This window comes from Etheostoma cragini, chromosome 1, assembly GCF_013103735.1.
Source record: "Etheostoma cragini isolate CJK2018 chromosome 1, CSU_Ecrag_1.0, whole genome shotgun sequence".
In the NCBI taxonomy this organism is placed as follows: Eukaryota; Metazoa; Chordata; class Actinopteri; order Perciformes; family Percidae; genus Etheostoma; species Etheostoma cragini.
The window spans coordinates 28555219-28582656 of record NC_048407.1 but is presented as its reverse complement, the minus strand read 5'-3'; the positions used below and the strand labels follow the sequence as shown (position 1 = coordinate 28582656).

General features: G+C 41.2%; 1 protein-coding gene across 2 annotated transcripts; it reads right to left on the bottom strand.

Moving 5' to 3' along the window:
* Window positions 1–1745: 1745 nt before the first annotated feature.
* Window positions 1746–14234, bottom strand: sall1a (spalt-like transcription factor 1a). 2 transcript variants are annotated; one of them, XM_034870846.1, is made up of 3 exons: window positions 13337–14234; window positions 4518–7921; window positions 1746–3405 (listed from the first exon to the last, which is right to left on the bottom strand). In XM_034870846.1, exons 1-3 carry the CDS (start codon window positions 13407–13409, stop codon window positions 2965–2967), a joined length of 3918 nt encoding a protein of 1305 aa, XP_034726737.1. In that variant the 5' UTR covers window positions 13410–14234; the 3' UTR covers window positions 1746–2964. The 2 variants fall into 2 exon arrangements, with proteins under 2 accessions (XP_034726737.1, XP_034726746.1); XM_034870855.1 differs by lacking the exon at window positions 13337–14234 and adding an exon at window positions 10677–10857.
* Window positions 14235–27438: the final 13204 nt, after the last annotated feature.

The following is a 27438-nucleotide window of genomic DNA, read 5'->3' as shown; positions in this document are numbered from 1 at the left end:
TGAGTGTGTTTATCATGTGAAATGTACATAATCTCTGCACCCCAAAAGGACATTGTCATCGTAGCTGCAGATCAGTGGTCGAGACTCACAACACTACAACACATTGTGACAGTGAACAGGGCAGACTGGGACAGCCTCTCTTGGTCTGTGGCGATTGTGTTTCAGTGTGTTCGCTCGGCTCTTCCTGTGGTGCTCTGTGTTGTGGAGCAAAAAGCCACTGCTGGGAGCCACAGTGGAAGAGATCAATTGTACACATTCCTGCCACCTGAGATTCAAGTGTTTCTGTAATACTGCACAGCTCAATCGATACTTAAGCAAGGAGCCGAGAGGGAAGAGCCCAGTCCCTTCTTATTGGTGGGACAACTCACACACAGATGAAGCATGCATTTACTCCTGGACATTTCTGCTTCACCTGTTAAATGAACAGAGCCTTTTTTTTAAACAACTAAACACACATATCTACATCTTCGAGGCTGAAGTATTCCTGCATCACTACTACAGCTATTGGTAATTTTGTGATTCTAGAATGCTGGAATTACATTTTTTTAATTTCTCATTTTACATTTTTATAATAAAATAAACCGTTGGAAATAATGCCTTGGAAATAATAATAAAACAACAATAACATCAGAAATAATATTATAATTAGTAATTATAATAATAATAGTGATAGCCTTATAATAATAAAAGAAAAGGCAAAAGAAAACGCTGAAATAGAAAAAGTCCAAGATGTAAATCTATGAACGTATTTGTCATAATTAGCAGAGCAGTAAGAATGTGGAGCACTTTTATTTTTCTTTCTGTCCTTTGAAAGAATCTCTCAGGAAGCCGATGTGCTGCACAAACAGAGCTCAGGGGAACAGATGTGACTGTTAAAAAAGAAAACAGGCACTGTGGGCAAGGATCATTTAGCTTCGACGTCTTGAAATATAAAACGTAAATATTGGGGATTTCGGCTTTGTGAAGAGGAGGGGAGAGCGCCGTGGATGCTGGACAGAAATGAACAGATCCTGTATTGCAGGATGTGCAACGGTGTGTTAAATTAAATGCAGCTGTTGAAATACAAAAGGGGAACATTTTCGCTTTGAATAAAAAAAAAAAGGCAAGGCAAATGCCTTCAAAGCCGTCAAAGGCTTTATCCGGATAACCGTGTGATCGTTTTGACAACTTCTTTTGAGGCTTTGTGGCAAATAATTAGATCGGCACATTCTTATTAATGAACGCAGGGCTGTGTTTAAAAAAGAGAAAAGTAGTCGACTGCATCCCCAACACCTTATAATACTGGTTTGTGTCTTAACTTTCGGGTCTAGACAAACATAAAATGTTTCCCCGCTGAGACCTTTTTTTATTACAATCTGGTGAACGTGCATACGTAAATGGGAGGAGGGAACATTTCCCTTTCTGCGTAAAAAAGCCTCGACTCTACTTGATTTGAGGATTAGCGATTAATTGGCGATTTCAAGCATCGGCAGCGGAATTGATGAGGTTAAAACTGTGATCATTTTAAATTAAAGAGCAGGGGAGCTCCCACCATTAGTGACTGCATCCAAGCCCCCGAGTCTGCTTCTACTGCTTCCACAAGCTGCACCGCGGCCCTGGGCACACATTACTCAAAGACAACAAGAAACTTTATTATTATTTCTGCTCTGCTTTCACACGAATCAATGTTTGATCTGTGAAAATAATTACCAGTATCTTTCCAATGATATGGGAAATAAGGAGGGAATAAAAGCACACACACAATGTTTCTTTTGGAAAACTGATGTATTTGATTATTAGAGTAAAGAATTACAGTATCTTAGTTGTTAGTAGGTATTAAAGTGTAGAGAAACTGGACCCATAAAGATCTTCCAACTTTCCAAGAAAGTGCATGTAACAGTCCGAAGGTTGTCAAACCCAATATATATTTATATTTATAAAAACACTATCATTTTGTCCCCTGGCCGTGATGGACTTCTCTCGTGTGAGCTCTATGTACATTTTCTTACGAGGGAGTTTGTATTTCCACGTCTGAACATATTTACAGAAGCTTCAACACATAACTTTGCACTTGATGTCAGTGAGGATGCTGGGACATAGCAGCAACATGGAAATCCAGCTGAGAAACTGAAGGAGAATCCTGCTCATTTGATTGGCTGTCTCAGTTCCAAAAGCCAGGAAATAGGCCAGACCGAATGTTTCCTTCTGTCTTGCTTTCAACAACACCAAAATACAAGCAACGAAAAAAAGAGATTGAAAAGAACAAAAAATGGAAGTAAACAAAAAGTACAAAGTACAATACACAGAAACAGTAACAACAAAACAATATAACACTAAAGAAACCATTGACTTGTAGCAAACTTCAATGTTTTGTCTTCCTTAAATAAAATAAAGGTAAATAGCAATTTGAAAGAAAGGAACTACCAAATAATTTAGTCCCTTGCCTGAATTTCATTGTTATGCTTTGATAAGGGAAAGGGGGCATGAACACACAGATGTTAGACCAACTACAGAAGATCAGTGTACATTATTTACAGCAAGTCTGTTTGCTTATAACAGGGCTAATGCATCACATGAACATCGACAGTTCGGTTATAGCTACTACAGACAGAAAATAACTTAATGCCAAGGTAAGGTTATCTACCCAGATATTCTAAGTTTCAAAAGCACATTTTTTAAGCACCCATACATACCCATTCTGGCTTCAAAACAAACAAAACCTAATTGTTAATGCTTCCACTTGGTTTCAAGCAAGGTTATAATCGCTAATAAATAAGCTCCATAAAACTATAACATGTACATTGTACAAAAAAAGCAACTTGTCTTCACACTCATGTTCGTAAAGATTTAACGGCGAGCAAAGCAGTTCAGTTGATTTTGTCCCTGTCTTGTTCTCTTTCTTTCTCTTCTTCTGTGTGACTACATATGTGTACAGTGTGCCTTCAGGCATCTTCATCTGTCTGTGCGCAACTGAGGACATACACTCTAACTGGTGACAATTTCTTTATTGTCCTCTATGAAGCGTGTGAAGCGGAAGTGGGCCCCGTTCTCCGTGTTGGCCATTTTCTCCAAACCAGCAAGAGCAGCGTTGGGTTCCATGCTGTGTAATCTGTCTAGGCTACCGGTCAGGCCACCAATGGGAGAGCTACCCCCATTCCCCACACCACCTGACATGGGTGGGATGCCTCCATTCTGAATGACAGAGATTTCATTTGTCTTCATTGCCAGGCCGTTTGAGAAGGCTGCAGCGTACTGGTTCCAGAAACTAGCCGGGTCCCCGTTGCTTCCCCTTGATACCATGTCCTTCTGGAATATCTCCGGAAACTTGACTGGGTTGGTACCCAGGAAGGCCATTGGCCCGTCCACGGAAAGCCTGCGGCCACGTCTGGCTGGAGCACTGTTCCACATGTGTGTGCCCATGTGGACCTACACAGAGAGAGAGAGGGAGGAGAGAAAAAAGGGGAACAAAAGGGAGGGAGGAGTGAGACAGAGCAATGAGAGGGATACAAATTAGTGATGTTTATAAACTAGGCCACAAGAGCTGCACATGGGATGATGCAATGGAAAAAATAATAATAATCCTCAACCAAATTAAAATAGCTTCACACCCTGTGTGCAGCAGACATGTTAGTTGCTTATATGCTGTGAGAGGTACCAGCATGGTGTAAACATCTTATTTTGGAAAGACTGATACATGCTGTTTAATCTAAACCTTAATTTGCTCATCTCACAAGGGAAACACAGCGCTTGGGGTAAAATTGCACTGTCCAGTTTCATTGCTATCGCCAGTATTGCATGTGACATTTCACCTCTGGCAATACCCTTTCCATGACAAAGACAATACATTTTTTTCCTTTTTTCTGCTTCATAATCCTTTAAAGATATATTCAACGAATGCTATTTTAAAGTATTTTATGGAGACCCTTCTAAAAAAACGTTCAACGACTTTTCTGTGTACTTCACTGGTAAAACGTTAACACAACAATACAGATATCTTTTAAAAGGACCAGTTTCAACCAAAAGTCTGAGCTTTCAAAATTAAAAATTAACATTCATCCCAAATTCCTTCTCTGGGATTACGGATTGATGCACGAAATAATAATTATCCTAAGTTTCACATAATTAAGTTCACATAAATCTCCCCAGTTTCTGTAGATCATTAAGCAGGATCCCTTTCTCAATGATTTATGCCTGTGACAGTTTTCACAGAGTCTGTTATGGAAAACTACAGACTGACCTAACGCACAATGATTACCTCTGATAATTTATTCTGTGCACTGAATCATTCTTAGCTGATTGCATTCTAGAATTCCTACCTAATAATCACATTAGTTGTGTGATTCAGCCTTTCCACTAAGGTACGTTTTTCTCAGAGAGCTGCTCCTTTCATTAATTATACAACATTACCACCTCTTGATGCCAAGTGCACTGACATGCCTTATGAAACTAAATAGGAGCTCAGAGATTCATTTTTCACGAACATTCTCATGCACAAACTTTAATGGGACCAACCGTTTTCTAAATGTTTCAACATTTACCTTGAGATTTCCTTTGGTGGTGAAAGCCCGACCACAGATACTGCAGGCAAAGGGTTTCTCCCCTGTGTGGGTTCTCTCGTGGATCTGTAGAGCACTGGAGGAGGAGAAACACTTCCCACAGGCGTTGCAGAAGTGTTGTTTGGGTGTCCTGCGTGGTGGAGCAGTGGAAAGCACAGGAGAAGTGGAGGCAGATGATGTGGCCAAAATAGAGGGCATGTCCTTGTTCTCTGGGTGGAATCCATGCAGAAAGCCGTTGACCTCTGGTTTGTTAAGAGAGCCCACAGACAGTAGGGAAGGGGTTGGGCTGGAGGACAGGCTGGTGTTTGACGGCTCAAAGAGCTGTGAGGGCAGATCTCTCATTTGATGGGTTAGCATGTGCTGCTTGAGGTTGCCCTTGGTGGAGAAACCCCTGTTACAGGCCGTGCAAATAAATGGTCTTTCTTTGGTATGGCTTCGGTAGTGAATGTCCAAGGCACTCTGACAAGCAAAGGTCTTCCCACAGATGTCACAGGATGTGTTCTTGATGATACTACGTTCCCGGAAGGGGAATAACATGCCCAAGGGGTCTTTAGAGGAATTGACAGATGTCAGGTCCAGGGCTCCAATGTTGGATGGCTGAGCATGCAAGAGGCTTGCAGTGGTGTGCTCCAAGGATAAGGCCCTCTGGTGCCTTTCTTCGAGGCTAGGGGATTTGCGTGGTTGTGGCTGCATGCTAGTGGGGGATGGCGCCTGCATGGAGGAGGTAGATTCTGACACAGCTGGACTCCCGGTGCTTTGGCTTTCAACATCCCCTCCCAGAGACGAGGAGTCATTGGTGAAGCAATCCCCCTCAACTAAGCCATTTGCCATAGCCTTCATTTGGCTGACTCGTAGCTCCTCTGTTTCATTATTATAGACATTATCTCGGTCATTTCTCTCTTGCCCTTCCCGGCTAGGCATTTCAAGGGGGGCTGGGGAGTTACATACACTGTCATGGGAGGCATCAGCTGACCTAGGTGTATCTGGCACACTGCTATCAGGGCCCTCCTCCATTCCTTCCATGTTGTCATCAGAGAAGTTGTCCAGATCATCAAAGTTTCTCTCCTCAAATGAGCCAGTGTCAGAGACCATAGACTCTGGGTAACTTTCTGGCAGTGGGGTGTTGGGGATGTGCCCACCCATGTGCATGCGAATATGCTGCTGTAGAACCACAGCATTTGTGAACTTCTTCTGACAAATGGGGCAGGAGTGTTGGACTCTAAGAGGAGGCATGGCTCTATGTACGCTGTAGTGGGTCTTAAGATTTCCCTTTGTGGTAAACGCCCTGCCACAGATTTTACACTTAAAGGGCCTTTCCCCAGTGTGAGTGCGATAGTGCATTTTCAGAGCACTTTGGCAACTCAGCACCCGGTGGCAGATGACACATTCGTTTGGGTCTGTCACCTTCCTGTCAATGTTCTCCACAAGCTGCTGTAGTTTAGAGGTCTCTGACCCCTGGAGAGGATCCAGGATGCCCCCAAAGGGGAACTTAGCCTTAAACTGATCAGACATAAGAGGCATGAGTGGGTTGGTCATCATGGGCGGGCTGTTAGATGTTGTGTAGTCAGCATTGCTCTCTGACGCAGAACTCACATTTGTCATGAAGACTGAGGAGTGGCTGCCTTCTTCAGTTCTCCCATTTGAGGTAGGCAGAGTTGCACCTTCACCCTCTTCACACACTCCATCATTACTTTTAGCTGAAGGCTCAGCAGTGCCTAAAACACTTTTTGCAGCAGAAGGGCTAGTTATGGCTATTGAATGATCTTCCTTTTTGATGAAATGTGGTAGGCTCGGCATGGTTGGTGGCAGCAGCATGCCGACTGAGGAAGTCAGTGTGGGCAAAACTGGTTTGCTGTCCAGCCAGCTGGTGACAGGTTTCTCAGGGGGCATGGACATGCCATATGGAATGCCAGTGGTTGTTGGTATGTTGTCTAAATGCTCAGGAACAGGATAGGGGTTCATCTGGATATGTGGGTATTTTTCTTTATGACGCTGGAAATGCACCTTCAGGTTACCGCGGGTCGAGAAGCGGTTGCCACAAATATTACACTTGTATGGTCTCTCGCCAGTGTGAGAGCGCAGGTGAATTTGCAAGGCACTGTCACTCCCAAACACCTTGCCACAAAACCTGCACTTATGCTTGAAGAAAGCTTCGTCAGAGCTGCTTTTGTGTTCAAATGAAGTGACATTTGGCGGCTTGCCTTTCCTTTGCTGGGCCAAAGCTGCTAAAGAGTTGAGGTCCTCTACGGTGGTGCCAACACTGGGCAGAGAGCTGGAGAATATAGGGTTTCCAGGTGGGGGCTGAGGTAGAAGGGGATTCACTGCAGAGCTTAACAAGCTACCCATTCCAAATGCTGGCGTGGATGACTTAGTAAGTGATGAATTGCTGAGCTGAGAGTGCAGGCTACCCATATGACTCGGCCTCTTGTCAGATGACTGGGTATTGACTGGTGATGGCCCCAGTGTGCTAACGCTCTGAGATGTCTCACTGCTGCTTGGATTGGACTGAGGTAGCTGTGCCGCTGCAGCCAGCTGCTTTAGGCTGTTAATACTAGCTGACTGACTAGCCAAGTTCTGCGCTAGGCCTGCGGCTGCAGCCAGCTGTTGGGAGAGATGTGAGCTGAGTGTGGTCAGTGGGGTGGCAGAAGGCCCCATTGTGCCTGAAGCAGAAGTTTGGGGCACCTGCAGTTCTTGGGACTGGGAGGCCAGGAGCAGTATCTGGTGGCGAATCTGCTCAATAAGCTGCAGCTGGTGGATCTGCTGCTGTTGTAGGGCTAGGAGTTGCTCCATAAGGGCTGGCACTGCCACCCTAGGGCCCCCTGAGTTACGGGCCTCTTGGGAGAACTGGGCCACAGCCACTTTGGTGCTCTGCAGATTTTCAATTATGACATTGCTATTGATCATGGAGAAGTTTCCCAGGTCAGTCAGGTTTCTGAGCTGAGGTAAAGGAGCAGAGATAGCCGAAGTACCTGCTGCAGGGCCAGAGCTGCCCCTGCCACCATGGCTGCTGACTGTGTTGATGGGGCTCACGCTCTCTGCATGACTGCCTTCCTCTTCATGACCACTGCTCATTACGGAAATGTCCACGTCCATGGATTCGTCTTTTTCAAGAGTGTTAGTCTCCAAAAGGTCACTGCACTCTGTTTGATCAGTGTTATTAGCTGTGTCATTCATCTGGTCATCGGAGTTATGGGGAGGAGACCCAGGCGAGAAAGTTTCGATGGGGGAGGCGGGGTTATTCACTATCAGAACTAACTGATTCTTAGTGCAATTCTTCTGGTGTTCCCCAAGATCTGATAGTTCAAAGAACTCAGCACAACATCTGCTACAGACGTTGGCGTCTGACTCCTTGCAGGGGGGGTCCTCTGAGCAAAGTTCTGTGTCCCCTGAAAAAAAGGAAACAGAGGATTAGTGATTAGAAATGTTTTGCAGCTGAAGAAGCAGCTTTATCTCCTCAAATTCCATTGTTGTTAATCTTCAGTTAATCAGTTTTACACTTATCCCCTTGATGTGTTCACAAAAACAACGATCGAAAGGCAACAATAAGCCAACAGAAATGAGAAAAGACCTTATTCAATGCAGTGGCCTCTGCAACACGATAAGAGGGATACAAAATCAATGTGAACTACTCAAATATTGCTTAAAAGTGATCTTTGAAGATGTACATCTGGGTTTCATCAGCCCAACCAAAGGTAATCATTTTCTCCAGATAATCCATCAAAATATAAAATAGAGTGAAGTGAGGACATTGGGTCTTAATGAAATTTCATAGAAAGACATTGATTTCCTATATTCCATGGCCTTCAAAGTCTACTTGTCTACTCGGCGCAAATCAAGCATTTGAAGGACTTATTAGACTTTCAATTTGCTGTCAACTTTGCTCATTTTCAGCCAACTATAGGCATCTTGGACAGGTTATCTATGTCACTAAACTAATTTGTATCCACTCAGGCTGCAGTCACAGTGAGACAAGAACAACAGAGCCTGGGGCGTCTAGGCTGTTACATGCACACACTAACCACATCAAGTATAACAAAAAAGGAAAAAGATTAAGAAAAATGAATATGAAATCATATGCCATGGCAAACATGTCTGCAAACTAATGAAAAGAATAACATGTACATGTCAGCTGACTTTTGCTCCATAATAGTGAATACACTGAACCTGAAACATTAGCAACCATAGAAAAAACACTCATCAGTAAATTATTTTGGGAAAGCAGCAACGGAAAAACCTCTTTGTTTAGATAAATGACTTGGTCAAAACTTAAGTGGAGGGCGGTACATCAGAATGCATGCATAACGAACTTGCCAAAACTGAGAAACTGGACACATCAGTTCATGGATCTTGCAATACACACACACCAAAGTCTGTTGTCATTGAGATTAAAATTCAAAAGCAATTCAAAAGCAATGACGGCCTTTCAAATGCGCACAAAAACGTGTATTTGAATTTTCCATTTTGATAAACAGGAGTCAGGGAGTGAAAAAGGCAAGATGACACCCTGTCCCCAGAGCCACTGCTGTGCTCCAGACTTTTCTGATTCTTTTCCCTCTTTGTCACACTAAAATCTAGCTGTTTAACATACAAGTTGATTTACAAATTGCACTTTTCTATGAATCCCTTTCATTGTAACTCTGGCCCCTCAACACTTTCATCAGGGCAAAGAATTCATTTGCAAATGAAACCCAGAGAAGTGCAGCCCTGCCCCACAGAGAGACAGGATGCCTTCCCATTGTTCGCGCAGCATGGGAGCGGCGGGGATCGTCGGCACAGCCTGGCCCTGCTCATCTCAGTCGACTCAAAGCAGATCCTGTTTAATTCAGGGATTATCTCCCTCAATGTTTCTCTGCTCAGCGACATCAGATAACACAAAGTTGCCATGACAGTAAACCCTGGCCTTCACACCACCAAACCATGCAAACAGGGAAGACTCAACTTTAATGATAACTTTTCATGTTAAATCCCCCCATCCACCCACCCGGCTACCTATAGCACAAGCGCTAATTTAGAAAAAATGTGTTTTATTCGCAGTGTGAGAAATGTAAGGATTAAATAAACACCTTTTTTTTCAAAGCTGGCTGTACACAAATTAGTGTGAAGAAAATCTAATTGTATGACACCAAGTGGGATAAAAATAAAGCCATTAAAGGACAAACTTTTATCTAACAAACTTCTGGAAGATTCAAAATTAATTAATAAATGTACTGTGTGTGTGTGCACACTAAGATAATAAGGAAAAAATACATGATGCATTTACTTTTTGAAAAACAATGTTGTGCACGGAAATTAAATAATTTCACCATGTGACTCACACACATACTTTAGAAAAGTGTGTTTCTTTGATTAAAATAAGTTTCAAAGAAAGATGCCAACATTTTGTGTAGTGTGCATTTTCAAAACTACTACAAATCAAAAGCAATAACTCACATTTAACGTGCAAATGAAAAAAAATACAATAAACAAATTATATATAATTATGTAAATAGTTAATCAAATTAAGGAAAACATTAAAGACAAAACAGATAATACTTCTGCCAAAAATAATTGTGCAATCTATTTTACTAATAAAGGAACTGGCGCAAAACACTTTCATCAAAATTGTGCAGTGCAGCACTGGACAGTCTCCTCTTCACCAAATCTATCTTAAATTTGGATTTTGGGAGAGGAGAATAATAATAATAATAATAATAACCCCACAGCTGCAAAACATAAGAATCATATTTCATCAAAATAAATACATACACACCTACAGAAATGCTAACTGTGCAATTCTATGTTTTACTTTACGCTAAAAAAGGATCAAAACTTAATGGATGCATAAGTACAAATCCACTTTCCACAAAGGACGAGTATAGCAAACAACACAGATGCTAGCATTAGGCTTAATTCCCAAAATAGCAAGGATTAACTTCCAATTAAAGTTAAGATAAAGTCAAGCTGGTGTAAAGATGGAGTCTGTAAACTTCCATAGAATCTCCATTAAAAGCACAATGTAAGCAGTGCACAAGGCTAAAGGGTGTCAGGAGAGACAAAGAGCAGAGGACAGAGCCTCAAAGAGATTGACCAAAGTCAGAAAATGAGAGACAAGAAAACAAGGAGTAGTCGAAAAAGTTGACAGAGAGCTTCGAGAGATCCTACATTATTATCGCAGGGGGGCTCTGTGAGCCTCTTGACACTTGTAACTTCAGGAGGGTTTCTGCTCTCATTGTCTCCACTCAGGACTCATCCCACTGAACACTAGATGGGGTTCCACTAAAGCCGCCGTGGTCCAGGACAAGACTCACATCTAGGAAGCTCTGCCCCAGTGACATGCTAAAAGCCCAAGGGGAGGGAAAAAGGCAAAGCAAGTCATTCAGGCTACACCCAGACTCACACCACACAAACTGGCAAAATGACAAGCAACTGCACTCTCTGTTTATAGGGAACAACAGTGCAAAGTGGACTGCCCGGTCAATCTCCCATCCAGAGGGGCCACTCTGATAGGGCAAAAGGGGATGGTCACAACATTGATAAGGCCTCACTCTCACACTCACACACACTCAATCACACACACACGCACAGACAAACACAGACTTAAATGAAAAGCAGAGGCCTTGCTGGGCTGCCTGCAGCTCCGACCCGCAGGGTCAATGGCGAGGCCGAGAGAGGAACACACTGAGCCCTGAACTCACAGAGGGACACTGGCAAAGGTTAAAACAGCTAAACATCCCACCCTCTGTGGCTCTCACTCCGACCTCCCAGTAACTATGGCCCTCAGCATCACTGATATTCAGCTCCAAATACAATGACTTTCTGTTTTCACTTCCGCCTACCACAACTCTGCAGAGGACACAGCACATCAGCTAGGAGCACTCAGCTAAATAACCCCGAAAACCTAAAGACAACATGTCCATACTTTTATAATCAGACACTTGAAACAATTTTAACATGTGGCATAGAATTGGACATAGTTAGGCAATGTTGTGTTCTGCAGCCTGCCGGAGTCTGTGACAAAAGCATCACTTCAGTAAGTGTATTAGATTAAAATGAAACTGCAGAAAAAACAGCCCTAGGGACTTAGGTTTTGCATTTATAGTCAAGTTTCTAAAAATCACGTGAAAAGGGCTGGAAATACCTTCTATAGATGACTTTGTCCTGAAAGAGGCAAGTGTTTATTTCAATTTACCTGCACATGCTTTACAGGCAGAACTACAATCTGGCTATGAGAGTATTAACATGGCATATATTCTATGCAAAGGCCTTATCCAACAGGACGAGCAAAAAAATTAATTATTGTATTTTATTTTTTATTTTTGGCATGTCTTATTTTTTTGTAGAAATTTAAATAATGAACAAGTGTAAAATTCGATTAGACTGCACGACAGAGCAAAGACAATTCTCCATTTATATTAAGAACATTTCGTAAAAATACAGAAAAACAAATAACTATTATTTTCTTGTAAATGAGTCATTTGATAAAACAGTCAAAAAGTCGGTCTACAAAAATACACGTATCAACGCAACGTCCTATTACGAAATCCAGCGGTTATTAACCTTATTCTACAATGTCATCATGCCGTGAAGTTTTGCTTTTAGGGTTGTGTTCAGTTTTTCAACTAAAATATGACAATGTACAACTAACTACAGCTGGATATGGGTGGCCTCTGGACCTCTGAGCTCCAGTATACACAGACCTGGTTTTCCAGTTCTGAATGCCACTTTGTAGGCTACAGACTGATTTCACAGTACAGGCACCGGTATTACAGCACCGTTAAAAGCAAACAAATATTTATCGAAGTTCTATTTTTCCCAGCAGGCAAAAGATCATCTTTAGCTTTCTAAAGGCGTTAAATTAGAAAAAACAAGCCTATTTATCAATGTTGATTTTAGTTAAAAAACTATCAATTATTTTGTAATACCATCATGTGTGTGTGTGTGTGTGTGTGTGTGTGTGTGTGTGTCCCAGAGTGAGTAAGACTTGTCTATGGTGCAATTTGAACAAATAAAAAGTGTAAACTATGAGTAAACCCGAGGGATATTTTCATGATCATGTGTGTCTTCACAGCAGGGTGTCTTCTTTTTCTTTTAACTTTTAGCAATAAAGCACGTTCGTGTGCAAACAGGCAATGACTAACTGACACTGATTTTCATAAAAGGAGGAAAACTTTGTACAATTTTATACAGCGCGGGACTGCAACACGCGGATAGGGGAAATTCTATGTCCGGGAGCAAGGAAAAGTTGGAGTCCGGGCCGGAGCGACAGGGTGGTCCATCTCGAGGCACCGACGGACCGCTAGACGCAGGAAAGCCCCGGAGAGCACCCAAAGTGAGCCGGATTCTCATTACAGGAGAGTTTCAACTTTAGATTAAAAAGACGATTTAAAGCTGAAATGGAGACTAAAAAGTTTCGAAACTTTAAAAACACACACACGCGCGTAAACCTAGAGGAAAACGTGGGCTACTTTCCTAATTATAACCGATTTAACTTGTTAATATTTTATAGTTCAGTTTGAATAATACATATAATCAAGAGTTTCGAAAAAATAAAAAAAGTTCCAAATTCCTCTTAGAACTGGAATAAAGTGAATTTAAGTAAAGCCTGAGTAATATGTGTACTGACAAAGTGGTTCAGGCTTCAGACTTCCAACACCAACACGATGGAAGTATCAAATAAACAAAACAAAAAAACAATAATAAAAAGTCCAATTCAAAGTACTGACTTTAACCATCAGATGTTGCTACAGACATGATAAAACAGCCCAGATAGTGAGACATTCATGGTGCTTGGATAAAAGGGGCGATAGGTTACGTGGACTCACCATTGTGCTCCGATAAAGGCAGATGAGGGTCGGATTGGAAGTGTTGCGGCTTCGCTTGTTTCCTCCGCGACATGCTGGCTGGCACATCAGCAGGCAAAGAATAAAAAAATGACTACAAAACCTTCTCAAAAATTACGTAAATAGAGCCAATCCACCGCGCATGTGCCCCGTTATGATTATCAATAATGCGCTGCGATTAATCATACGGGGGGGGCTTCTTTGAAAGGCGATTGGCACCTCGCCAGCCCCCCTCCTATTCAAATGAAGTCTCTTTAATCAATTAGCTCCTGATTTGCTGGGGACTCTTGTCTCTCTCTCAGCTCCCACCCAATGAGTTGATCCGTATGGGGAAGAAAGGCTGGGTTTTCCAAACTCCCTTTAGATACGGTTTAACCCCTTCTGTTAGCCAAGTTAAAGCTTATCTTGACTACTACAGGGGAATGTCAGCGTCTCGAGTCAATGCCTGCGACAGTATCTTTCAATCTTTCACATTGATCAAGCAGCGATCACAGTTTCTCTTGTCCTTTTCCCCCTCCTGTAGATGTGGAGTGACTGGACGCTGGCAACTCCAACCTCCGCGATCACCAACCAACTTTCTTCTCTCTAAAACTCGGTAGTCCGTCCTTCGCTCTTGCATTAAGATCGTTGTAATTCAGCTCTTGTTGTGTTGTACACCGACACCTACTCTCTAAAGAGTTGCAGTCGAGGCTCCCGGTGCGCTAAAACGCAACGTCGCGCGCACATGTTCCGTGCGTAAATGGCACCGGTACGCGTTCCCAAAAGTCCACAGTGTGTTCCGACGTCCCAATCAGTTTCATTTGATTATTATTAGTCGAGAGGGGGGTTACTTACTAACACGTTTTCATCACACACTGCATTCCGCGAATAAACAAACTTTGAGGGCCCGTGCAGCACTGGGACAAATGTGGAGCCCGGCCCATCGAGGATCTGATTGGTCACCGGGCTATTCAGTCACGCTACCATTCACCTCCACCTCCTCCTCCCCTTCTTCTCTCCCTCTCCCTCTCCCTCTCCCTCTCTCTGATTGCGCACAGCAGATCCAAACGCTTTGTGCGCACCGGGATGATCAGTGGTAAAGAGAGCGGAGACAAGTCTTTTCATCTGAATAGGGATAAATAAAGCGTTTCATTTATTCCCTAAACATTCCTTTTTTTAGCAAATGCCTGTATCACACTCATGTTGACTCATCTACATTTCACACTGTCCATTTAACTATTAGAAAAAACTGGTTTGTCTTTATATCGTCGCCCTCCAGTGGGTTGTTTCTATAGTAAAACCAGAACGTGTGGCTGTATGATGTCCTTATCAAAAGTTGGATGATTTGAAGGCCTTTTGTTGCTTTTTTAATTCCCACAGATGCGAATTAATTTTTTCAAGGCAGGGATAATTAAGCAGTAACATGCTGCTGGTAACTCTAAAGCCAAGAAAAATGTCTTAATCAACCATATAAATAAGTTATGGACCAATCACAAACCACATACAATTATTATTAGCATTATTATTATTGTTGTTATCGCCCTTAATAATGCAGTAACAGGAATGTGTCTTCAGTGGGGATGTTTTAAGAGGGCAAGAGGTCCCACAGGGGCGCTGCGTCGAGTAGATTTATTACGTGAAAAAGACAAACGAAGCTCTCAGTCGAGCTGATTTTGAGAAATGAAGATAATAATGTTACTATAGGTGATGCCTCGGATGCCATTATTTTTCACTGAATATTTAAAGAGCGGCTGCAGGCTAGATGGATCTGGTCCTCTCGTGTCAGCTATCTTTTAGTTTCGACTATAGCCTTACTATTTACTTATTCATGAAAAAAGGAAAAAGCAGGGGGAAAATCAACTACAACTGATGGCTCTGAGGGATCTGCTTTATCAATGCGTATTACCCAATATTTAAAGAATACTGTATATAATAACTGTATAACTGTATACATAATGTTAAAATTTCACACATATTTTGTAGTATTGATGGAAGTCTGAAATGTTTTAAAACGTGGCAATGTAAACCAAATCGAAATGTAAGCAAAATCACCCAGCAAATGATCATTAATAGGGAAGACGTGTGTGTGTGTGCCGTTAAAAAGCCCATGCAATTACGTGCACAGAACTTGAAATTGCTGGGAGAGGAAAAAGGGGTCTGCAATATTGTAATGTCCCGGGCGGGAAAATCAATGGCCAGTTAATTGATGTGAGTGTTGGTGTGAGATTGTAAACAGGGTGATTTGCAGCCCAGCCGAGCGGGAGACATTTTAAATGGAATTCACTCAGGACGGTGAGGATACAGTGTTAACAATCATTGGCTGAATGACACAGGCGGACACAGTTTGGGGATCCAACCGACATGACTCAATGCCAGCACCTGAAAAAGTTTTCAACTTTGACTTTAAATATTTTTGAGCTATTCATGTGCATTTGACTGGTTTCGGGTACTTGTTAAATACACCATTTTATTTAAAATATCCAGCACAAAATTAACTATACAGGCTTGATTCAGCTTTTTGCTTTAATAGAACAAAGTGGTATGTTCTCACACAGATCTTCATGATTTCAATAAAAGTATTCACACAAAATAAAAATCGTAATATTTTTATTAATTAAAATTACATTTTTTAAATTAATCTTGTAATAATGATATTAAAACAAAAATAGCCACTCACATATATAGCAGTTGCTATTTGTCAATATGTACGTAAAAGAAGGAGGAAAAAAAAGTGTTTTCTGCAGGGGGAAATGACAGAAGCCTTTGACGCATAAAGAGCGCGCATTTGTCTGTTATGCGCAATCAATGCTGTGCGCATCACAGAAGGTCCGGCCCGGGTGCCATCACTCACTATTATCACTGACATCCCATGATTGATCATATAGCTCAGAAACACTGCGCGTTTGACCGCATAATGCGATAGTTAAGGCGGGGAATCTCCCAAACCGGACATGTTAGTGATCCTCAGCCAGTGTATTTCTAAGCAAAGACCCTTCTGTGTGACACCGCATTCAACACGTGGTGGGTTTCTATTCACGGTCCTGCTCCCTGCTCGACGCGATGCCTAAAGAATTACAACTAGCTGGATCAGGCCTTCATCTAGGTCAGCTGCACGTGTGTGTATGTGTGTGAGAGAGAGATAATGGGAGTCCTAGAAAACGAACAACACTTATAGAGGTTTAGGGTTTATGAGGGTGCATAGTCTCAAGGCTCCAGTGTGTTAGCACAAGTGAAGGATTTCACAAGACTGTTGCTCTTGTGCCATTATTACACACCTCAAGTATGTGATAGGTGTCATCAGTTGAGATACTATTTAAGACCCTTTGATAAAAAGTACTGTTTAAAGTTATGGCTATAGTATCATGAGAGGCCTCACATATTGTTACAAAAACTGTAAAATGATGTCAGCTGACACATACAGCAGTTATTTAATAACTTGGAATTTATTAAATATAAAAAACATACTTATCTCAGAATAAACTAACTAACTGTAAATACTTGACCCCCATCATTTCCACACACAAATATCAAGACGTGCATGGCCTTATTCATGGCACGCTGACGTCTTGCAAAGGGATTAGAAGCTTGATTAAAGGGATTGTTGTAAGCTGGCTACATGCTTAAAGAAATAGGCACGCATTTTCCTTGTATCAAGTCGCACACTCTGTCACTGTATAGCTCTTAATGGCACTGTACAGCTTTGTTCAAGGTGTCCAACTGCATCACCTGAAATAGAAAAAATATATAATAGTAAAGTATAATAGTAAAGTATAATTGCATAATTTATACCAATTTTTGTCTTCAGGTTTACAATAGGCTAGATATTTTTAAAAGGAAGTATGATCAAATGAACTTGAGTTTATAAAGAAATGTATCAATTGCAACAGACACTATACATATTTTTGGTACAGTATTCACTTTGCCTTCCAGATGACCAGAATGCAGCATTTAGATTCAGGTTCATGCATTATTGTCCTCTATTTAGTGCTCTGTTTGCCACTAAAGAAACCCATTTGAAAAATCACTTGCATTAGAATTCAGTACCTGCAGCAGCAGCGAATAGCCTCCATTAATTAAGAGATCAAACCCTTTCTATTGTCCTCCAGCAGCCCTGCCACCACTTGTCCCACAGATTGTCTCCCTCCCATTGTGCCCCCTGACAACTTCCTGCAGCATCACCCGATATCAATGGGGTGTGTTTGTTTTTACATTATCTCAGCTGCAGTTACAGACACCCCCTTTCAATCCTGTCTTGTCTTAGGGAAAACAAGCAAATATTTAAGGGTGTCACAGAGGTGCTAGGTCTCTGGCCCATCACACACACCGTGTGAATTTGCATGTGACTGTTACAGTCATTCGTAACACGCACACAGGCTGTTTGTGTGTGTGTGTGTGTGTGTGTGTGTGTGTGTGTGTGTGTATCAACTGTAGCTGCTCAGGTACAAGTGTACCAGTGATGTCAACCAAAGGATCCCTGACATCTCGTCCTACCAATTATAAGTGATCGAGGCGAGGCGGCCATGTGTCCTGTCCTGACTGGTGGAACTGGAAACCTTCTACCACAGGCGCTGTGCTCTCACACAAAAATCCACCTCCGCATCCTGTTGCATACTGTGCAAACACTGCCACACTTTTGTGCGAAACAAATATATAACATAAATTAATGAAAATGATGCTATAATATAGATAATATAACTTGCTGCAATCTGTTTATTTACCATGTGTGAACAACAAAACAAACAAATTCCTATAATACGAGTGAAAAAAAAATTAATTTCCCCACTGGGAAAAAAGTAATTTACATTACTTACTGTAAATCTGTTTATGATTATTTTTTTAATGTCAGTACTTTGAAATTGTAAAATTTAAAATAAATAAACTCAATATATGCTTATAATCCCAACTCTAGAGTAAATATAATTACAATTTGAATTCTGTAAGAAGTTTTATGAACAAAACCTTATGTCTGTTTTTCATTAACCAGCACCCATCAAATGTTTTCTTCTGAATAGATACTCACAGTCGCAGAGATGCGATCATTACATCCTCCAATTGTTATGATACAAATTCACTTGATTGTATGTGATTAAACGTGCTCGCTTGAGGTGCATTAATGAGAAACACCATGGCACTGGACCACCACCAAGACTCCTATTTTAGCTCCTTTCGTATTCTTGAAAAACACATTCTGCTTTCATATGACATTGACAAACGATATTTGGATGAAGGGAGATGCTTAGCTCGTTAGATGTTTCGCGGAATGGAGCCGGATTACACTGACACACATCACTAAGACTGGAGGTTACAGAGGAACCAAACACTCCAAACATCTTGAAGAAATTACACACATCACCACCCGAAAGCTGAGTATTTATGTATTTTTAAGAACCTGGAAGCAAAACTAAAAATTACACATTGAATTATCCCAACAATACTTGTTCACGCTGAACATACAGAATATACACGCGTCATGTCTGTGTCCCAGCCACAAAGCAAGCCAAGCAAGTAGGGTAACCACACAACAAAGCAGTGTGCAGGTAACCACCGAGCGAGTAGACACGCCACGTAAAACAAAAAAGACACACACATTCTTACAGTAAATACACCCACAAAGTTGAAACATATCAAGTGGTTTATTCACAGCGACTCTGGGCACAAGATGTTTATCAACTGCCGCCAGACAGCTGTGTTGGTTGGCCAGCAGTTAACTATGTCTCAGACAGCCCCTTATTACTATTGATAGTTAGCATCAGTGTCCCGGCTGAGAAATGGGACCGCTATGGGCAAACGCAAGCTATTGATCTCCAGCTTGTCCCTGACCTGCCTGGAGCTAGAAGGAAGGAATGGGAGTGCAGGCCGGGTGGAGCCTCTGTGACACTCCCAGACTCGCTGTCTGGCACCTGGAAGGCCGACTGGTGGCAATCGTATTCAGTACATTATCACTGCTTCCCATTGTCGCGTCACATTTAAACTGATAGTATGCATCTGCACATTTGGAACACAGGAAAGCCGTGTACACTATTTCATATCAGGGTTTACATCAGCAAAGGCTCTACTTGTTAACAAAGTCAAGTCTAATCAACTTCCTAAAAATAAATCACACGTTTTCTACCTCTTCCTCACTCTATTCTTCTCCTTTCCTCTTCTTCCTAAAATAATTTCCACATATTTGTGAATGTAGTGATCGATTAGTTGGACTAGAGTAATTCACTTTGGCGGACCCATTTTAGTGTCCCAATTGCGTGGCATTCATCAAGGATGCTCCAGTTTGCCCTCTGCTTCCTTTATGTTCCTCCGTATTCCATGTAAATTATAGAGCGCTAAAAATGACACCTTTCTAAACTTAACTGCTCTTTAAAACAAGCACAAACAAACATTAGACTGCACTGAGGTTTCGGTGGTTAAAAATCATCATCATCTGTTGGAAAGATCAATGTGAGGCTTGTCATTCTTTATTTACCCCACTTGTAGAAGTCTAGTTGGACACAGGACGTCAGAGAAGTCAGGTCCCTGATGACTAGTGAAAAGACTACCTTGGGGGTAAACTCACTGAAGTTACAGCACCCGCCACCACTTCCCCAATTTGCTTCTTTCCCTCCATCTGTCTATCCTGCCTCCATTTTTCTTCACAACCCCTCCTGCCCCTGTCTACTTCTCCTCTCTCGCTCTTTCTCACCTTTTAACCAAATTCAACTCTTTCATTGCCACATTTTCCAAAGCAGTGTATATACAAGTTAACATTTTTGTAGAAATTGCAGTGACAGAGCAGTATTTCTTTTAAATATAATATATAATTATGTATAACATTTGCATATAATGAATAGTGTCCAACAATCAACTGCAATTAGACAATTAAATTAAATTATGCATGCATGCATTTATGTTAAAAGCTTAAAAGCAAGACACTTCTCCCTTCTGTGTGTGCATGTGTGTGGTTGTATGAAACCAAACAGTTCCTCTCTCTCCATCTTAGCTCATTTAGGCTGCACGTCAGACAGAATGGCAATCAGACTCTCTCATCAAACTCCACTGCTCTTTTACTTTGCCTCCTACCTCTTGGCTTGTCCTGTCTGGCGAGTTGCTGCTTTTTAAACTCCCATCAAAATGTCTGGCAAAGGGACACGGCACGGATCCTCTTACCTTTTCACAAGGCCCTGTGATCCACCCACCGTCTTTGATGATGTTACAGTATTTCATATTTCTGTGTCTCACTGATCCAAACATCAAAAAGCTAGGTTGTATCTCATGTCCAAGAACTCTTACTACAGGTATGCTAGTATACATACTCATCATTCAGGCAGACAGCTGCACACAAACACTTACTTGCATGCATATGGACTCACATACACACATGCACACACACAGACAGCTTTTCAAAGAAGTTTGCTTTTTTTATTACTTCCTTTCCCATTCAGCGGCCTCCCCACTTTTCCAGAGTGCCCTGGGTGTGCAGTGAAAGAGCCATGCTTATTATGTGCTCTGGGCTCTCCAAACCCAGCTTTGTTTTGTCCAGATAGCGGGTTTTATCTCCCTCTCTCTCTTTCTTTCTCTCTCTCCTTCTCTGTCTCTCTTTAATATTCACAGTAAGAGTCTTGGCTCTCACAAGACGGCTGTTTTCCCAGTTTTCTCCCCCGCTAACGGCCAAGTGTGGCCCCTGTGAGTGTAAACATGCAGAAGGGAGGGACATCTCCTGACAAACATCTCCAAGGATGTGCCACCCTGCCCCGTGTCATTCATTCTCTACCTGGCACTGAAGCTAAACTGTTAACACCAACATGTGAGAGCCAAAACCCTAAAGGAGTGCCAGCGGCTACACATGCCTGGTCTACCTAAATCCACACCACACTCACATCTGCTCTCCACATAAAAAAGGGTTGTAGTATATAAGTACATGAGCCTAACATTGAATGTTTGCGTTTTCCAACAAAGTTGTAAATTCAGAGTTGTCCGCGGAACTTCCCTTATTGGCTTGAGATATTATTAAGTCACTTTACATGTAGTGTCTTACTTAAAAGATATATCACACAGCATTTGGGTATGCATAAATCTAGTTTCGGACTTAACATCGTCTTCATATATGCTTAATCCACTCTTAAGTATGTCTTGCATTGTCCGCTTACAATGTGCTCAAGGTCCCGGTGGCCTGGTGTATCAGCATGTTCTGTCAACGTGAGTTGTGAATATGTCACCAAGACAAATTCCTCCACAGTCATTGCACATGGCAGTTAAGGTAATTTTCATTTGGAGTGTAACATTTTCTACTGGTCCTTTGTTTAACCAGGTGGCTAACACAAGAGCTCCCTCTCACTGAGTGACTTGCACCCACTGGAGAAAATTGTCATTACCTTGTAGCCCACTATCTGAAAGTGGCAGCACAGCACTAGCAAACAGCATGAATTAGGAGTGGAGCCTATACTTAAACAGAAGATCACTCCAAACATTGATAAGGCAGCACACTGCAAGGCAGTCAGACCCCTGGTGATGTTAACAGCACTGTGCTATTATCGCAGGTGTGATCGCTCACCAGCCCACAACTACATTTACATCTTAATTACCAGCCTAATCAATGGGGTTGCACTTTGACTTCATTCGTGACATTCGTGAAACCTCATTTAAGATATAAGAATAGGCCATCGTAAGTATTGGTGGTAAGAGAAAAGCACCTATTTTAAAAAGGGGACAATAGGTAACAAAGGAGATTAAAAAAAGGGGCAGACTTCTAAATTCTTCCACGGATGATCACATCGCAGTTTGGGCTTGACAAAGAGAGCACTGGGAGATATTTATGATAATTGCATACTCATCACAAAATGGCAAAGCAAATTGGTGAGACGTGCAGCATATGACAGAAAACGGATGGCTTGCAAGACTTGAGCCAGGTGATTTAAATGGCAAGTGATTGAACAACAAACTCGCATTAAGACTGCATTGATGAGTTCAGTGTTTCATCTGGGATCAATAAGACAATTGATAGAGGCTGAAGCCAATACATGCAGCGGGGAGAGACTGTAGAGAAGAGAGAGAGAGAGAGATGTGTTTTGAACTGCTTCTCCGTAGAATAGAGACAATGCTGGGATATGATTATCTAACAGGAGGCCTTGTGAGAACTCTTAAAAAAATACAGGATAAGTCATAATAATAAGAGGCAACACTAATGCTCTTTGCTTGGCAAAATGCTAACATACTAGCTAATGCTGCACAAGGTTTCTTAATATAATTTGGTTTCTAAACTATAGGCTTTAGCGTAGACCACTGTTCCAGTAAAATTCAGCCTATACTGTCTGTTTGACTAGAAGAGACCCTTTACATGAACCATTATTATTCAGTTCAAAACATACCTCTCAAATCAAGGCTCAAGGTCTATTTATTGACATTGTACAATATAGGACTGCACAACAAAATGCAGTTATAGTCTCTAATTTTCTAGGCAATTAATACGTCATTGTAACATAGTTTGTGTTTGACCTCTATTGCTCTTCCATATTAAACATCATAAACATTAGGCTATATATTAGCATTTGGCCTCTGAATCTCAAATACAGAAATGAGAGGAGCCAGCTCCTCCATTTTATGTCAAACAGCTTTAAGGTACCTCAGCACCTGTGTCACTAATGATAAAAAGACGATGGCCTTTGCTCAACCATTGTATTTCCTGTTTCTTACTGACACATGGTATCACACAAATTTAATGTTTTTTGGAAGGTGCATTAGACTAAACAAAGAAATGAAAGTTATGTTTCTGTTTTGGGAAAGAAAACTCTGGTGGATAAAAATCCCACATCAGTCAAACACAAAAACAAGTTCAAATGTACCAGACTGCCAAACACAAGTTGGCAAAATTCGAATTCTATTATTAAAATGAATGACTCACTCATTGTAAAGAGACAGTAGCAGAGTCAGCAATGTAACAGTGAAGGGGAACAGGGTGATGCAGTCGAAAAAGAGCTCGCCCAAAAACACCCATCCGGGTTTAATCCCTATAGTCACGGAGCCCTTAAATAATCTGGCCTTGTTTTTTAAATGTACTACCATCTTTTACTTGGTCCATGCACCTGGTCCAAGCACCTGTTTGGAGGGAATTGGAGTCTGGGAGTAGTATGTGAACATATAATACAGACAACTTCTCCAGGTAAATTTCAGGGAAACAGGTGAAATAGTTAGCTAAATGTAATGGATAAAAAGGTGATATAGTCATTTTAACTTAATGAATTAAGTATTTCGCTAAAAGTAATGGATACAAATTTTGCTAAATGTAAGGAATAAACAGTTTAAATAGCAAAACATAATGTACAAACAGTTAGCTTAACGTAATCAAAAAAACAGTGAAGAAACATATAGATTGACGTTTAGATAATTAATACAGCCAGTCTGTGTATATGCATACTAATATTCCACTATCATAAATGACAATATTCCAAATTTGATACAGGTCATGTAAACAGCATATTGTGTTTGGATATTCCGAATAAGGCCTTTTTCTGAATATAGCATTTTCCGAATAAGACGAGGTATATATACAGTATATACAGTATATATATGTATATTATTTGGGTTTTAAAGGCATTCTTTGATCATATGTACAGCACATTCAGAATGCGTCTCAATCAGGGTTTTTCCCACTGTTTACGGCCTCTATAGCGTTGCTATGGTTACTATACACAAATCAACCAGCTAACAGTTTGCAACCCAATAAGAAGGAGAAACACAGCTACTTGTAAACATTATCAATGACTTGGAAATCAACAGATTTTTTGCGCACACATTGCTACACCAACCTTTTCGAGTAGCTGGTTGAAGGAATGAAAACGGGACATAAAACCTATGAAGGGATACATAAAATTCATTTCACAGCTCTGTGAGGGTACGTCAGACAAAAAAGGTTGGGGACCACAGATCAAGACCACTTAACAAGCTGTAGATTTGCACTTTTGTGGAAGGCCTGTTTCTCTTACGCCATTTGTAATTCTGTGCCGTTATGAAAGAAGAGAAGAATTAACTAATTGTGATTATTAATCCAAACCTAGTTTAGGCGAGGCAGGCTGCACTGGTAAAAGCACGGTACTGTAATACTCCAGAAAATCACGGCTGTCATCACTCTCCTCCCACAGTGTGACGGATGATGCTAACAATGAACATTTCATCTTCAGCCGCACCACGAGCTCCTATCCGACAGAGATGAAGTACATCGGCCGAGATGAATTACTGCACAGTGATTTATCATGACAGGCCAATAGGAAAAATACAAATGAACAATTAGCAAATTTAGCCGTAATTAACTGCTCTCAGACAATAGATGAGCTTGTAGAGTGTGTTTGAACATGCTTTGAAATACTCAAAGCACAAATCTAATCTTCGTGTAGTTTGTAGAATATTACAGTGTTAATTAGGGTTAATTGAATAATTTCCCTCACTGGGTACTGATTATAGATGTCTAACACAGAAGGGGCTATCATTCCTATACAGATCAAATCAAAATCAAAATGTATGTTTTTTAGGGCAAAATGTGTGAATAAAAACACAATATATTATTAATCCTTAAAAACAGAAGGTACATTTACTTTTTTTTAAATTTTTAATCCTGTTCTACATTGATATGATGGTGGTGACAGGGTGGCAGTAGCTCAGTCCGTAGGGGGTTGGGTTGGGAATCAAAGGGTCGCTGGTTCAAGTCCACATATGGACTGAAGTATGGTGGTGGACTGTTAGCTCCTGGGCACTGCCAAGGTGCTTTTGAGCAAGGCACCGCAACCCCAACTGCTCGGGGTGCTTTTTACATGGGCAACCCCCTCACTCTTACATCTCTCGATTGAGTGCATCTATAGGTACTGGCCCTGTGTGTAATAACAACAGAGTGTAAATTGATCCCCTTGTGGGATTAAAAAATTATTATGTAGTTATTGTGTTCCACAACAAACCGAGACATTCATAGACTGTGGAGTTTGCCTTGTTTGAACCATACTCACATCAAACGTGTTCTTCATTCAGCACCTGATTTGGGTTGAGTTGTTTCCCACACCGTCTCCTCATGAGAGACCTGGATGACATGCATCCCTCGTCTAAACACTGGCTTTAGAATTAAGACCCACAAGATCTGCTTTGTTACAATCCACATATGCCCACGCACGCACCCACACACAAATTTCGACATATCTCTGAATTCAAAGTGACCAAGTCCAATTACAATCAGAAAAACTCAGTTTGGCCTAACTCCTTGAAATGATGAGTTGATTTAAGTAGAAGTTCCAAAAATATGAAGTGATGGTAAACAAAGCATTTTTCTGTTTTACCATTGTCTGTATATGTTGGATTGCAAGAACACCCTAACTGAGTGAAAATAGTAATGTTTGCATTTCCGGTAGAACAACAGCATCCAAACTATGTCAGCTGGTAACAGTAAGGTAAAGAGAGAAAATGGCTTGATGCTGCTAGAACAGAGGGAAAGCTAATTACAGTAATAATAGTTTGATCAGAAAAAAGGAGATATTTGGACATTTTCCACTTCAATATACTGTATGTATATTTCCATGTATCATGGACGGTTGTATGCCTCTCTGTGTGTGTTTTTCTGTAAATGTGTCCACAATGTGCGTGCAGACTACAAAGAAAGAGGATGACACCATCATCTAGGGACTTGGCAGCAAATATCTGGCTAACAAATGATGATGTGAATACATGGGCTCATAAGCCTATAAATCAGACTTCCCCCTACAAATTAATAGAGTTCACAGTTGACGGCTGAGGACTGAAACCGTAAATTATGTTTGACACATGAAAATGGCATGACAACTGGAGGGCAGACCTGTAACAGACAAATTCCCCTGCCTGTTTTGGATTCTTGTTTTAATAGACATTACATGCTAACCTTTTGTGTAAAAGAGTATTAATAGTTTAAAACATAATTTCAGAAAATATTTTTCTATTCTTTCTTGATTGGCACCTTGATAATACATCTAATAAATCTTAACAATATGGGGGGGAAAATGCATGTCATTTTTTACCAGTTGAAAAATTAATCTTTGAAGGGAACTCTCCAAGTCCTCTTCAAAGTTGATTTAATATTTTTGCAATCTGCATCACATTACAAACAACTGTGAAATGGCCGTGCAGACTTATTGTACAGCGTAATCCTTTCTGTAAAAGGAAGTAAAAGAATAAAAAGAGATAGCAGGAAACAAGCAAAAAGAGGTGGTGGATGGGAGGAGGGCTAAGTACCAGGGAGTGCATCAGTGTGGGGGGCTAATTGTGGGGGTACCAAGGTTGCAAGCAATTTCTCTTTGTTATCAAGTGAAATGACTCTGCAAATATGACAATAAATCACAGTGGAAATCAATCTGAGAGGAGGCGACTGTGAGCCACTGATAATGCATCAATCAATATTTAATGTTTAGACTTTAATTAATCCACAGGCGCCAAGCATTCTTTAAGTGACAAAGGGGGAGGAGGGGGGGAAAACGAGCGGGGAGTGCTTTTGCATAGAATAGCTCTTATATCAAACGGAGACACTGAGCTGAAGAGCCCCATCATTCGATTTCCAACAGCTTCTCTGTGTTGCTTTATTACCTCTTCTCTTATTTACGGGAGCTTGAAACAGAGTAGAATGGAAGCAAATTTAAGTGTTTGGTCAAAACATAGAGATACATAAATACCTTTAATGAGTACATGAATTGTTTTATCGACAGAATAAAAAGGCTTAAATGTGTCAACATCTGATCTGGATCCATTCCAAATCTTAATAACCAGGGTTGCTGGTCTTTCTTGTTTCTCATTGTGTTTTCATAATTATGATAAATGACTAATCAATTAATGTACTCAAATAATTAGTCTCATGTTTTGGTAAACGGTGTCAGATGTATTGCTCTTCCTTCACATGACTTTGCCTTCCCTGCTGCAGAATAACATTCAAACTTGAAGAAACTCTTACTTTTTTGCCTTAGCAATTGTGGGAATGCAACTCTCAAGGCTGTGAGAACACTAAGACCCACCTTGATACACCGCCTGCTCCGGCCTCCATACCTGCACGCCGCTGACACTGCTGTAACGTCTGATTCAGGGGCTCTGTGGAACAAAAATCCCTGTCTGAACAATGCAACCGCAGATCCAATATG